The sequence below is a fragment of the Tachypleus tridentatus genome, chromosome 1 (genome assembly GCF_004210375.1).
Source record: "Tachypleus tridentatus isolate NWPU-2018 chromosome 1, ASM421037v1, whole genome shotgun sequence".
NCBI classification, from domain to species: domain Eukaryota; kingdom Metazoa; phylum Arthropoda; class Merostomata; order Xiphosura; family Limulidae; genus Tachypleus; species Tachypleus tridentatus.
The window spans coordinates 1,569,531-1,585,297 of NC_134825.1; the positions used below are offsets into that span (position 1 = coordinate 1,569,531).

General features: G+C 34.4%; 1 protein-coding gene across 5 annotated transcripts in view; it reads left to right on the forward strand.

Annotated features, from left to right (window-relative positions):
- The window catches only part of LOC143227898 (transcription intermediary factor 1-alpha-like), a 92,975-nt gene that overhangs the window by 66,625 nt on the left and 10,583 nt on the right, over positions 1-15,767 (forward strand). For 2 of the 5 annotated variants that reach the window (XM_076459285.1, XM_076459406.1), the window contains exons 13-16: positions 6,515-6,626; positions 8,552-8,626; positions 11,869-12,024; positions 15,082-15,766. In XM_076459285.1, coding sequence (XP_076315400.1) covers positions 6,515-6,626; positions 8,552-8,626; positions 11,869-12,024; positions 15,082-15,282 — 544 coding nt within the window. In that variant the 3' untranslated portion in view covers positions 15,283-15,766. Of the gene's footprint in view, positions 1-611; positions 3,505-6,514; positions 6,627-8,551; positions 8,627-11,868; positions 12,025-15,081 lie in introns of those variants that run through there. The other 3 variants (XM_076459349.1, XM_076459456.1, XM_076459509.1) reach the window with 3 other exon arrangements.

Sequence of the window (15,767 nt, forward strand, 5' to 3'; positions counted from 1 at the left end):
TATGTTAGATGAGGAAGCATAAGCTCAGAGAAAATTATATTTAGTATTTGATGGTGATATGTGGATGTAAGCAGCAGATGTATTACATAATTTGTTTACTGTAACTTGCACTTGTTGTGTGTTTTGTCATTTTGTTGCACAAGTTTAGTAGTTAGAGTTATTGAAAGAGAAATAAAAAATTAAAAGTGTAATGAAAACAAAACTAAACTGTTATGATTATGAAGCTGTTTATGATAAATGTTACTTTCTATTACAATCTGTAGTTGTTCTTAGATAACTTAGATTTCACATTTAATAACTGTAGTTACAAGGTTGGTCAAATTGGTTGAACCAGTATATTCTTACAGTATAGAAAATAATAGATAAAATGTAAAGCTTTACCAAAACAATTTTTAATATGAAAACAGTAACATGGGGGTAGATTTTCATTCTTAGCATGAAAATTTCTTTGTACTCAGACTAGTGATGAAAGTTTGATTCAGACCGACTAAAATTCGGAAACAAATTGTTAACAGAGGTACTTTATTACAAATTCAGATATTTGTGTATGCCATAATTGTAGTATTTACTAAAAGCTTATCAATAACTAAGTAATTTATTGTAAATTTTAGTGTTCCATTACTGGCTTGATTCATTGGACCAACCATGTGTGCCCAACACTTGTAGACATAAAACATTACTGCAACAGTGGTTCTGGATGCCTACTCTGTAACATCATGAGGATTTATAAAACAGTGTTTATTTTACAAATAGTTTTGCATGATTATTATGTCATCTCTTTAAATACTTGTACATAGTAAAAAAATTAGTTCTTTTGATGTTTTAACACTTTGTTTTTGTTGTTTAACTAGTAACAGCTGCTATTCACTCTCAGAATTTTATACACTTTGACTTTTATGGACAGTTCCTGAAGTTTAAGCTTACTGTTGGTTTGATTATCTTGCATTCAAACCATTAAGGCTAGAGATACTTAATATATTGCCTTAAAGTGAGAAGTGGACTTGTTAATGGTTTTGTTGTCATGTATTAAAACAGTTGAATTCCAGTATGATACATTATTTCTGCTCTCATAAATAGCTATTCTTATAAAGTACTGTCCTCTATATGTAAATATGATTGCAAAAGCTTTAAAGTTCCCACTTATCTGGAATTGACTAATTGCAGTGTGTCTTGCATGCAAATAAATATTCAACAACCCTGCACCAATAAGAGTGTGACAAACTCTTGATGCAACTTCTATTATTATGTCTTTTATGCTTCTTCATATCAGCTTGATTTCTTGAGCCAAGGTCCATCCTAACCTTTCCCAATATTGTACATACTTATTGATAAGTTAAGTGTTTTATTTTGGAGGTTAGAGACATCCTGTGTCCTGTACTGTTAAATTGAGCTTTATATGTATCTGTAATTTTTGGTTTACTTCTAGTTCCTCTCAGAGGTTTATTACTAATTTAGTATATTATTATCTTACACTTAACAAGTGTGTTAATTCCATTTTGTCTGTGGGTTAATTGATAGTTAGGTTAAATATTTTGTTTTCTTCAACACAATATATATTATGTATGTTCATTTCAGTACACAATTTTTTTTTTTACCCTTAATTTCATTGGAAAGGCCCCAAGGGGCTGTTGGCTCCCTTGCCTGCTCCTAATATTGCTTGTCTTCTTCCTACAATGGCTGAATCCATATCAGAAGGTACATATTTTGTCAGTTTTCTTCCACAATATCATATATTATATTCCAAGCCTCTACTGCAGAATATATTAGGCCTATCTCAGTTTTTTTGTTTCACAGTTTATTCTCCTGATTTTGTTTCATGATGATCTTTTTGACAGTAAGTACATGCAAGCCTTGCCTTATACAGGCTTTACTTCTTTTTGCATTAACTTACCATCAGGCAGATTTTCTTTTTGATTTTATGTCTTTTTTTTTTCCCTGCCTAGTTTTTCAACTTTGTATTACCTTTTCTACTCTCCTAAAGGTAATATTTACTTTCTACATCTTTTCTTAACTGTTTTATCTCTGTTTAGAGATGTTCATGGAGTAACTCCTTCCTTTGTTCCTTGTTGGTGAGTTTGTCAGCTTCAGTTCTATCCTTTTGTATATTGCTTCTTTTCTATTGAAATGTTCTACTGTTTGTATATCATCCATTGTTAATAGAGACTTCAGATCAGGTCATTTTCTCCACCAGTCTGTTTTAGTGGGGCACTTTCTATATGTCACGTTGTATTCAATGTGTTTTAGTTACTTTTTTTATCATTGTGAAGAATAATAAAAACATTTCAGATGTCTGGCAGCTTTCTGTCCTTTACCTGTTTTACCTATGAATTTTTATTTAATTTTCATCATTCCATCTTCTGCTTGTATTGATAGATGATTGTATTTCTGCAACATCAAGTTTGTGCTTCCTCTCTCTCTTTTACAATATTTCTCTTCCCTGCTGCTCATCTCCAGAGGTTTGGGATGTGATTTTAATCAGTTGAAGGTTTCAGGGCAGTGGTTTTCAGACAGAAAATCATCTGTCAGTCCAGCATTCTTTAATTCATATTCTTACTCTTGTCTGGATTTAACTAATTATGTTTCATTTTGACTGTTAGATGGTGGTGGCTTCTATCATTTGCTGCCAAAGGGGGGATACTCTTTCTTCCTTTTGTGGTAGACTGTGGATCTTCCTCTTTTGAATCTATATGCTTGACTGCATCTTCTCGAGAATCATGAGATGCTTTTATCTTTTATTGCTGATTGACTTTTCAGTCCTGTCACACTTTCTTCCAAGGAGTGACCTCTCAGTCATCAAAATTGTTTAATTTTTTAACGATTGCAAGTTACCTCTTTTGTTTTTGGTCTCACTTTCATCATCCATGTTACCTAACCATCAATATATTTAAGGCAGGATTAGATCCAGTTCATAATTTTATTTTATTTTTTCTCATTCCATTAGTCTTCTTCCAAAATTGTTTGGTCATCCATGTAACTCTAGGTAATGTTTTTGTCATTGATCTTTTCTAGCTGGCACAAATCTGTTTTGGCTCAATATGCCATTTTTACTGTAGATGGATTTTATGAACCTATATTTTGGGAGCTTATGTGATTTATTCTTTTTAAGTTTTTATTTCTTCCCTTCTTCAATCTTTATTTTTGGTCATATCGAGATGACCTTCTCTATCCAATACATGCTGTATGTGCTTCATTGCTTTCAAGGCATCTTTCAGTTGAGTCCATTTCATGTGGTCTCATTCCATTACACCACTGGTTTGTCTGTAATTTTTTTTTCCTCTTCTTCCCTTGTCCATTGGGTTTGAATTGTGATTTGATTAACTTTTTATTCCTGGCCCCCTTCTGTTATGCCTTAAAGTGAATAAATCACGTGTGGTCTGCTTTTTAAAATAGGTGATGTCGAGAAACCCACTTGTTGAGAAATTTATATGCAAAAACGGCTCGTTTGGGTTGAGAAACTATTTTACATAGAAGAGCGAACAACGTTTCGACCTTCTTCGGTCATCGTCAGATTCACATTTTGTGTTCAACATGCCTTTAAGTAGTTTTTTCTGTAAATTTTGGATAATGTTTGTGTATGTATTAAAATTTTTTGAAAGTTTTACCTTTACAAAATTAGGGGTTAGTTGTTCTTTTCTACATTGTTGAATAAAATAAATGTCATTTCTTCTATTAATAATTCGTTGGTTTAAATTTCTTAGTTTCTTAACGATCGTGTGAGCATGTACTGTTAATAGTGGTGTACGGTATGCTAGTTCAGACATAATGGTAACAGGTAAGTACAAATACACTGAGAAAAACACAAAGACTTACACTTCTCGTACAATCGCCGTGATGAAATAATAATCAGTGATGTCGAGAAACCCACTTGTTGAGAAATTTATATGCAAAAACGGCTCGTTTGGGTTGAGAAAATATTTTACATAGAACTTGACGATGACCGAAGAAGGTCGAAACGTTGTTCGCTCTTCTATGTAAAATATTTTCTCAACCCAAACGAGCCGTTTTTGCATATAAATTTTTAAAATAGGGTTTTTATGGTCATCCATTGCACTTCCTTAAGTGTTGTCATTCCTCCAGACTCTCTTATAGTGGAATTTGGAAATACTTGCCATTTTCCAGTTCTGGGCAGTTAACATAGTGACCATGGAGACATCTTCTTGTAAGAGATTATGAAAAATAATATCAAAAAATGAAACCATTCAGTTGAGAGTAGGGCTGTGGTGTTTTGCTGGAGTATAGACAAGATGTTCTCCACTATGTAGCATTGGAGTTCACTCCTTCAACTGGGATCCCTTATCATAACCCCACATGAATATCAGTTCCTACTAGCTGAGTTTTGGATTTAGAGTTGAACCAATCAACATAAGTCCTCACATATATATTACAGATGTCTCTGTTCTCTCACTCACTTATATCCTTGTTCATACATCCATGTTGTGGGTCATGATGGAAGTACTTGCAGATTAATGCAGTTCTATCCTTTGATGTTATTATTCCAAGAATGTGACTTTGCTTGGAGTGGTTTCTGTCATTTCAGTTTCAATGAGATGGTTTACATAGAGATATTTTTATATTGGGTCTCTGAATCAATCAATCAGTTTCTCACAATATTGTCATGTGCCTCATTCATAGATCTTGAGGGAGTATGAGATTCCCTCTGGTCTCAGAAACTTGAGGTAAAATGGTATTATCCCCTTTCCTATTCCCACATGGATATCAATTACCAGTGTCATAGGTTTTGAATTTTAGTTGATTAACCAACAGTATACTCCTCATTTTACTCCCACATGTATGTTAGTTCTCAACAACATTGGTTTTGAATGTAGTTGACTTGTCATGTATGGTCTATTGCATCCTAGCCACTCTACGACTGAAGGAATCCTTTTACGCTCACCAACATTTATTTATTATGGGGTTGAGCTTCATGTATTATATGGCTTGGATACTTATCCAACCATAATTGTCTCCATATTGGATGTGCTACTTCCTATTTCCATCCATATCAGTAACACATTTTTCCACACTGGTCAAAGACTATACCTAATACAGAAGCAGTGCTATCTCCAATGTGTGTTCTTTAACTTTGAACACCTCATCTTTGGGAGTATCTTTTGGATGCCTTTAAAGATACTTTTCTCTTTCCCTTGCACTGGTCCCTTCACCTGTTCAATGTGGGATTCTAGCAATTTTCCTATACTGAAAATGTATCTCTGATTGGCAGTTACCTCATTTTGTTTTCCACTGAAAACTGGTGCTTCTATTTTCTGCCACTACTTGAAATAATAGTTTGGTAGAATTGAATAGAGGGAGTTGCATACATCAAGAGATTATCACACTTATTGGTGGAGAGTTATTACACGATGATTTACATATAAGGTGCATTGCAATCAGTCAATTTCAGGTGAGAGGGAACTTTGAGGCTTGTGTTATATGCAAAAAAAAAGAGAGAGAGACAAGAAAGCTATTAATGTGAAAAGGAGGAGGTAAGTACCTACTGGACGTACATTTTTGGTATTGGAAAATAAATTATAACACTTCAGTTGTCTCATCACTAAGCATCAGGAAAAAGTAAAGCTGTTGTATTTTGTTAATATATGCTGCTTACAAGTAACTGCTCAGTTGAGTTATAGCTTTATTTGAATACCAAACTGACACTATGGAGAATTTTACAGCTTGTATAACTGTAATATCATTCTATTCATATTGTTTTGTAGAGAAATAATATAAAGAAAATTATTACTTTGCAGTGATTTCAATGTATAAGCATATATTTTTTCCATGTTTCACAAATAAGTTTCATTTCTTATTGGTAGATAGCAGGAATTATTCTGTAAGTATTCCCTTTACTGAGGTGCTTGTACCATCCTAATGGAACCCAGCTCACTGGCCCTCCAGCATAAGAAAAAATTAGATAAACTGACAAGATTGATATGGTATTAACAATATATGTTACCAGGTGTTATAGAAATAAAACATATGTTCACCTATCAACTTACTGCAATGAAGTTATTTTTTTTAAAAATGATACAGGATGGCAGTGTCAAAAAGTACAGATACAAAGTAACAGTGAATACTTAAAACCATACAAAAACCACAATATAAGTAGTTGGTAAGTACTGAGTCCATCTTACATGCTTATGGTTATTAGCCACTGTAAGACTGTATAGAACTATTTGAACTTGGATCCATGCAGCAATTCAGCATTTAGTTATAGATAAGTTGTTGTTGGAATAATTTCGTTTCTTGTACAGTGCTTTTTATGTGTAGCGATTTTATGTATTCATTGCTACCTTGTATCTTTACTTTATGGATCTCTACATCATATTTTGTTTTTGAAACTTTCTTATTACTTGTATATTGTCTCACAATGAGGACTGGGTGGGATTAGTGATTCTTTGGTTTTTGCATAAGGAAACAGTTAACATTACATGTACATCATATATTGTCCTACAGTGATTAGTGATTGTTTGGTTTTGGTTTTAAAATTATGGGTACTTCATGTATTGTTTTACAGTGAGGATTGGGCTTGCCTCATGTGTACTGATGTTATAAATGGCCCATTTCCTCGTGAGTCAAGTGGAGCCAAACGGAAAAACCCAGTTGGTTTATATGGCCATGAACTATTGGTATGTTCATGTTGAATTTACATTCACATGTTTTAAACTGAACTTTATATAGGATTGAATGACTGCTTTTTGTAATGAGGTTAGTTAAACCTAAGTTGTGAAGACAACAATGAGTACATAACGTTTAAGATATCTATCAAGTCCTTCTTAGACATTAATATGGTATTTACTGATGTGTAAGACAATACTTTTCACACCTAAAACAATGACTGATTTTATCCCCCATCTTATACACATGTTCAAAGATGTAGTTCCAGTAAGAACTCTGGTTATAAGCACATTTAACCAAAACTATGTTTGTTTTTGAGTGTTCATTGACATTGCCACCTACTACACTTATAGTAAAATATTTGTAATTGTGTCATTTCTCATGTTTCTTCATAACTAGGTGCATGTTAGCTCACATGGTAGTTAATCAGTCTTGTATGTCTCAAATATATTACTGATATTACATCAAAAAGTCTATTTATAGACCTTATACCAATTGTTTTGTTCTGTTCCAACTGATGGAGCAGAGCACAAATGTTCTAGACTGAAATTAAAAACATGAATATGATATTTCCGTCCCACTGGACAAATTAAAATGTTGAATATAACTATTGTATCTATCCTCACTACTGCATTACAGACTAAACATTGTATTTCACTATCTTGTTGCTACATGTTGATGTAAAACAACTCGTAAGCTCCAAAACATCTGTTTGGTGTCAGTAGTTTACTTATTTCTCCCAATGACTGTGATACAGTGTAGAGTTTTTTATGCTTCATTATATTTACACATAAAATACTGTATTTTTAAAGTTAGTTCTTAGCTATTAAACATTGTATTTAATTGTCATAAAAGAAATCTTCTGACCTTACATGTGAAAGTTAGTTATTAGCAGACAGACATTGTATCTGACCTTACGTGTTAATGTTACTTATCATGTATAAAACATTATATCTAGCTTTCACAAAAAGTCCTCTTCTGACCTTACATGTTAGTTATTAGCTGTAAAATACTGTTTCAGGCTAGTTGGGATGTAAGAAATGCTATTTATATAAGTAGACAAATATAAGAATCCAACATGTATATATAAATACCAATTTGATATAAAAACTATCAAATTGAAAAAATGAAAATAGTATTTATTAGTGTATTGATTTAGAGCTAATAATTTAATAAACCTTCTAATTCTTGATTGTGTGTACCTACATTCACTACAAAAGCCTAACTGGACACCCCTCTTTTATAACCTTCAGTTATTCCTCTGTGCAAGTAACACAGTGATACTAAACTGAAACTCTTTTATGAACTTAGCTAACCCATACATTATTCCTGGATGTGAGACAACACATTATGTATAAGTTGACACCCAAAAAGTCATAAATAATTTTCTGTACGAGTCAACACTGTGGATCTAAATGGACTATATCCTCATGAAAATAGGTATCTTCTACATTTTAACAACTATCGACTTTGTAATTATTTTGGAAACTTCACTGACATAAACAACATAATTCAGTCTTGATGGACCTTTTAATTGACATCAGTTTAGCAGATTTTTTTCTTATCACTTAATATATTACTTCATAAATTGGTAGTAAATACATCTAGACATTTAAAAAATTCTCTCTTCACTGAATAAACATATTTATCTTGTACGTATTATCTTTAATTTGTAATTCACTATCAATCTACTTAACAGTTTAGTTTTTCTTATACACATACAAACTAGTCTTACAAATTGCATTTTGTCATTTTTAATAACAAAGGGTTTGCATATTTTTCTGTCATCTACTTAATTTTCTTCCTGCTACTTGTAATGGTTTGTTGGTGAAATAAATATATTTCCTTATTATATTAGTTGGTTCCTAAAGAAGTATTATACTATGATGTGTTAATTTATAAAAGATATTACCTGAAATGAATACTTCTCTTTTAGTATTGTGAAAGGATACTGCTCGAGCTATTCTGTCATGAGGCTAGTCCACCCTTTCATGAGCCAGTCAGTAAAACAGTAAGTTATACTTCACATAAAGTACTTAACTATCAACAAATGTAAACAACTAGAACCAGTCAGTAAAACAGTAAGTTATACTTCACATAAAGTACTTAACTATCAACAAATGTAAACAACTAGAACCACAGTAAAACAATAAGTTATACTTCACATAAAGTACTTAACTATCAACAAATGTAAACAACTAGAACCAGTCAGTAAAACAATAAGTTATACTTCACATAAAGTACTTAACTATCAACAAATGTAAACAACTAGAACCAGTCAGTAAAACAATAAGTTATACTTCTCATAAAGTACTTAACTATCAACAAATGTAAACAACTAGAACCAGTCAGTAAAACAATAAGTTATACTTCACATAAAGTACTTAACTATCAACAAATGTAAACAACTAGAACCACAGTAAAACAATAAGTTATACTTCACATAAAGTACTTAACTATCAACAAATGTAAACAACTAGAACCACAGTAAAACAATAAGTTATACTTCACATAAAGTACTTAACTATCAACAAATGTAAACAACTAGAACCAGTCAGTAAAACAATAAGTTATACTCCACACACTTATCCCAAGTAACACTCAATGTAAACTACTTTTCTGTCAATAGTATTTTCAATATCTTACAACTGTATGTGAATGATTTTGAATATGATAGATCTTGTTATTACGGGGTGCGTTTTTAGTAATTTGATAGGTATTTTTGTGTACTAGTGTGCATATGTAGTAATTTGATGGGTATTTTTGTGCACTAGTGTGCATATGTAGTAATTTGATGGGTATTTTTGTGCACTAGTATGCATATTTAGTAATTTGATAGGCATTTTTTGGTACTAGTTTGCATGTTTAGTAATTTGATAGGCATTTTTCAGTACTACTGGACGTGTTTAGTAATTTGATAGGCATGTTTGGGTACTACTGGACGTGTTTAGTAATTTGATAGGCATGTTTGGGTACTACTGTGCGTGTTTAGTAATTTGGTAGGCATGTTTGGGTACTACTGTGCGTGTTTAGTAATTTGATAGGCATGTTTGGGTACTACTGTGCGTGTTTAGTAATTTGATAGGCATGTTTGGGTGCTACTGTGCGTATTTAGTAATTTGATAGGCATGTTTGGGTACTACTGTGCGTGTTTAGTAATTTGATAGGCATTTTTTCATACTAGTGTGCGTGTTTAGTAATGTGATAGCCATTTTTTCATACTAGTGTGCGTGTTTAGTAATGTGGTAGGCATTTTTTCATACTAGTGTGGGTGTTTAGTAATTTGATAGGCATTTTTTCATACTAGTGTGTGTGTTTAGTAATTTGATAGGCATTTTTGGGTACTACTGTGCATGTTTAGTAATTTGATAGGCATTTTTGGGTACTAGTGTGTGTGTTTAGTAATTTGATAGGCATTTTGGGCACCACTGTGCGTGTTTAGTAACCTGATAGGCATTTTTCATACCAGTGTGTGTGTTTAGTAACCTGATAGGCATTTTGGGCACCCTGTGCATGTTTAGTAACCTGATAGGCATTTTGGGCACCACTGCGCGTGTTTAGTAATTTGATAGGCATTTTTCGGTACTTGTGTGCGTGTTTAGTAATTTGATAGGCATTTTTTCGTACTAGTGTGCATGTTTAGTAATTTGATAGGCATTTTTCGGTACTACTGTGCATGTTCAGTAATTTGATAGGAATTTTTGGCATTACTGTGTGTTTAGTAACCTGATAAGCATTTTCGATACCAGTGTGTGTGTTTAGTAACCTGATAGGCATTTTTCGGCACCAGTGCGCATATTTAGTAACCTGATAGGCATTTTCGCACTATTGCGCGTGTTTAGCACCTGATAGGCATGTTTGGGCACCACTGCGCGGTTTAGCACTTCTGATAGGCATTTTCGGCACTTGTGTGCATATTTAGTAACCTGATAGGCATGTTTGGGCACCACTGTGCGTGTTTAGTAATTTGATAGGCATTTTTTCATACTAGTGTGCGTGTTTAGTAATGTGATAGCCATTTTTTCATACTAGTGTGCGTGTTTAGTAATGTGATAGGCATTTTTTCATACTAGTGTGGGTGTTTAGTAATTTGATAGGCATTTTTTCATACCAGTGTGTGTGTTTAGTAACCTGATAGGCATTTTGGGCACCACTGTGCGTGTTTAGTAACCTGATAGGCATTTTTCATACCAGTGCGCGGTTTAGCACCTGATAGGCATTTTTGGGCACCACTGCGCGGTTTAGTAACCTGATAGGCATTTTGGGCACCACTGTGCATGTTTAGTAACCTGATAGGCATTTTGGGCACCACTGTGCGTGTTTAGTAATTTCACAGGCATTTTCGGCACCTTGTGCGCGGTTTAGTAACCTGATAGGCATTTTTCGCACTAGTGTGCATGTTTAGTAACCTGATAGGCATTTTCGGCACCACTGTGGGTGTTCAGTACCTGATAGGAATTTTTGGCATTACTGTGTGTGTTTAGTAACCTGATAAGCATTTTCGATACTAGTGTGTGTGTTTAGTAACCTGATAGGCATTTTTCGGCACCAGTGTGCATATTTAGTAACCTGATAGGCATTTTCGCACTATTGCGCGGTTTAGTAACCTGATAGGCATGTTTGGGTACCACTGTGCATGTTTAGTAACCTGATAGGCATGTTTGGGCACCACTGTGCGCGTGTTTAGTAACCTGATAGGCATGTTTGGGCACCACTGTGCGGTTTAGCACTTTGATAGGCATTTTCGGCACCTGTGTGCGTGTTTAGTAACCTGATAGGCATTTTCGGCACCTGTGCGCGTGTTTAGTAACCTGATAGGCATTTTCGGCACCTGTGCGCGTGTTTAGTAACCTGATACTCGCACTAGTGTGCATGTTTAGTAATTTGATAGGCATTTTTCGGTACTACTGTGCATGTTCAGTAATTTGATAGGAATTTTTTGGTATTACTGTGTGTGTTTAGTAATTTGATAGGCATTTTTCGATACTAGTGTGTGTGTTTAGTAATTTGATAGGCATTTTTCGGTACTAGTGTGCATATTTAGTAATTTGATAGGCATTTTTCGTACTACTGTGCGTGTTTAGTAATTTGATAGGCATTTTTCTGTACTAGTGTGCGTGTTTAGTAATTTGATAGGCATTTTGTGTACTAGTGTGCGTGTTTAGTAATTTGATAGGCATTTTGTGTACTAGTGTATGTGTGTATTTTTATGAATGTTTGTTAGTTGGTTCTGTAAATATTTTTTTCTTTTAGGATATTCCACATTATTACAAGGTGATAAGCAAGCCTATGGACTTGTTAACCATCAAGAAGAAACTTTCCCCCAGTTACTTCAATCGTTATGAAGACGTTGAGGAATTTATATCAGATGTTAGACTGATCTTCAGCAATTGTTTTGTCTTTAATCCTGTAAGTGTTATTTTGTCACCAATAGTGAAGTTGATATAAGATTTAAAAGTGTGTGTTCTTGCTTTCATTACTTTTGCCATCCAGTTCTTAACTTGTATATGTCTATTATATAACATAATACCAGGATGCATATTATGTGGTAGGAAGACATGAAACATATCCTTGTTTTGGAGGTATCTGAGAAGTAGGGTCTGCTTAACAGTGAGGATATCTCTCAATTTAATATCCTTTTACCTCTATTACAGACACAGAGTGGGTACTGAAGCTTACAGTATTCTTTAGCTCTTTTCTTTGATCCATGTTAGTTTCCTGTAGTGATCATGGAAGGAGGTCCACTATCTCCTCATAATTTCAAATGCAAAGTCATTCCATCCTATGTCCTTGTTTAGTACAGGTTTCACATCTGCCCCATAATTCCAGGGGCAAGTGGAATATTTATTACCTGCTTGGTTGAGGAGTTAGGATGAATATTCACAATTCCAGATTGGATGAGCTCTGTTTCTTTGGTTGAGTAAGACATACAAACCTTTCAGACTTCTTGAGGTTTGTCTAGTTTGCTGTTGCTTACTTTCTCACCCTGATTTGATGATTCAGAATGCATCACTCTGTGGCTAGAGGTTGGGAAACAGCAAAGGTGTATATATATATGTGTGTATGTATGTATATACATGTACGAGGGCTGTTCAAAAAATATGCGGACTGTTTGAATTGTGCAGCTCCAGTTGGTTCCAGGGGAATCCGCTTGGTGTCGCTAGGTTCGCACAGATCAGCTGATTACGACGCCATTTCCCGATTGCAGATATCTTCATTTGTGTATTAGCTACGTGGTTTTAAGTGAAGTGCGATTTTTTCGTTTGGCGGATTTCAGAATGAATGACCTGAAGGAGCAACGACTTACTGTGAAATTTTGTGTTAAACTTGGAAAATCTGCGACTGAAACTTTTGCAATGCTTAACACTGCTTACGGTGATGTTGCTATGAAGCGTACGGCATGTTTTAAGTGGCATGAACGTTTTAAGGATGGTCGACAGTCCATTGAAGATGATGAGCATCCTGGACGTCCTTCCACGTCAACTGACGGCCCACACGTCGACAAAATCAACACCCTGGTTCGGGCAAATTGACGTCTGACTGTCAGGGAGCTTGCTGAAGAGTGTGGGATGTCAGTTGGATCTTGTTACGAGATTTTGACCGAAAAATTGAAGATGCTCCGCGTTGCTGCGAAATTCAGCCCTCAGAACTCGTGAGTTTTTGGCCAAACACTCAATCACTGTTCTTCCCCACCCCCTACTCACCTGACCTTGCTCCTTGCGATTTTTTCTTGTTCCCCAAACTCAAAAGACCCTTGAAAGGAAGAAGATTTGAGACGATTCCCGAGATTATGGCAAATGCGACGAAGGAGCTGGAGGACATTACAAAAGAAGCATACCAGGACTGTTTCAACAAGTGGAAACACCGTTGGGATAAGTGTGTGCGTTGGGGAGGAGAGTACTTTGAAGGGGTCCCAGACTTGTAACTTCTAAATGAAGTACATTTTGTTTTATGACGTCAGTCCGCATATTTTTTTGACAGACCTCGTATGTGTATTAGTTTGTTATAACATAAAAAAGCCAAAACAAAAATAAATTAAATAAAACATGCTGCACTAACTGAAAAGATCCCAGGGTACAAACTATAATGTAGGATTATAAAATGTATTCTATATTTTGGAGGTGCCTGTACAAGTAGGACCTACATTACAGTGGGAATACACTATATCAGTCTTAACCTCCATTTGCCAGTCTTGCATAAGAAATAAAAAAGTAGTAATAGATATAGAAAAAGAAATTAGGAGAGTATGATGTGGGTGCTCAAGCCCACAATGTTCCACATCTATATCACCCTTCACTGCCTGCAGACAGTTGTGGGAAGATGACTGCTCTCCAAAGTAAAGAAGAAAAATTAATTGAAATAAGAATAAGAAAATAAGTTAACTTTATCAAAATGTGTTAGTTTTTACTTACATATTTTAGTGAAAATTAATACATTTTAGTAAAGTTAAGTAAACATTTTACCTTAAATGACCTAGCAACCAGTGTGTGACAGGGATCATGTCCCCTTAATTTCAACCTTGAGTTGTGGAACCTTGGCTAACTTGTTGGGACTGGCCTATACAGATGAATATCATGTTTTATTCCACCTTTGATGCAAGACCAACATTCCAGGTGTTCTGGATGTAGTGCAGTTCCTCCACTCTTGTACCATCTTTATCCAGATGCCTTCTGGATGGATCATGCCTGTTCCAGCTCCACTACCTTCTTCTAGCTATATTATCAGTGGAGGCATGTATGGTTTAGAGGTTAACACTTTCCTAAACTGAAAGTGTATTTGCAATAATACTTACTTCTGCTGACACTCTCTCACCCTCTCTCCTCACTGAGAACTGGTTCATGTCTCGAAAAAAATGATTATCTGAATGAGGTGTTTACTGTACTTAGATAGAGGGTGCTTTGAAGTTGATGAATTTTGCAAGTTTGAATTTCCCTAAGGTAATCGAAGCTAGCATAAAATGCTGGAGCAAGTATGTTGAATGATTAAATAGGTGAAGAGTGGAAACCCTGGAGATCGAGAAATAGGTATATTGTCAGCAGAAGTAAGTATTATTTTCAGTTTAGTAAAATATTAATTTATGTACCAAATGGTTAATATTTATGGTTATTAACATGTCAAACAATTAGTACTTGAGGTGCTGAATATACCAAACAGATGGTATTATTGATTTTGAAGATACAAAGCAGTTAATATTTTTAGTTGTGAACATACCAAACAGGTGGTAATTCTGGTTCTGAATGTACCGAATAGCTAGTACTTGTGGTTCTGAATGTACCAGAGGGTTAATGTTTATGGTTTATATCTTCAAATGTTATATTAGTTCTTTTAAGCCTAGAATGACAGAGTTAAATTTTCATTCATTAACACCAGATGGTAAGGGCTCAGTGACCCCACATTGGCATTCTAGTGTTAAGTGTTATAATCAAGTCCTGTTAGAAAGTACCTGTTTTATTTAATTCAATCCAGGAAGGATCATCCTTACATAATGCTGCCAAAGTTCTTCAGAACTATTTTCATGACCTTTTGAAGAAGTACCTAGCAGAGTATACCTTTGATCTGGTCACAACAACTCAGCAACCTGACAGTCAAAATTCAGATGGGGAATACAGTAAACTTAAACGACAATGTAAAACTTCTGATGATGATATTTTAGAGCAGTGTTGGTGAGTATTTGGCAACCTAAACTTTCAAGAATGGATTTAAAAATAGCTCTACAACCTTCACAAGAATTTGTTCAATAGCTGAGTATAGATTTTGCAATATATCTCACAGTTTTTGCTGTAGGCTTCAGTGCTGAATGGCTTCAAAATAGAAATTTGGCAAGTCATGATGCAAAAGTGATCAAATCTCTTCTCTTTCAAGAATCAACATAAAAGGAGTCCTGTGGCCTGCACAGTTTTTGTAACAGGTTTGAATTAAGTATTTTCAGCCAATCTTTGTTATAAAAATTGCAAAACAAGAATGATAGTAATAATAATATGAAGGAATTTTGAATTTTGTTTAATTTTTATTATCAGTATGTTAATTATTGAGATGAAGATCTTGAGTGTTATTTCAAAAACAGTTATTTTTTTTTTAAGATTGATTTTGCTTGTGTGTTGTATTAGAGCATTTTAAATTCCTGGATGATCATTATTATTATGTACTTCTTT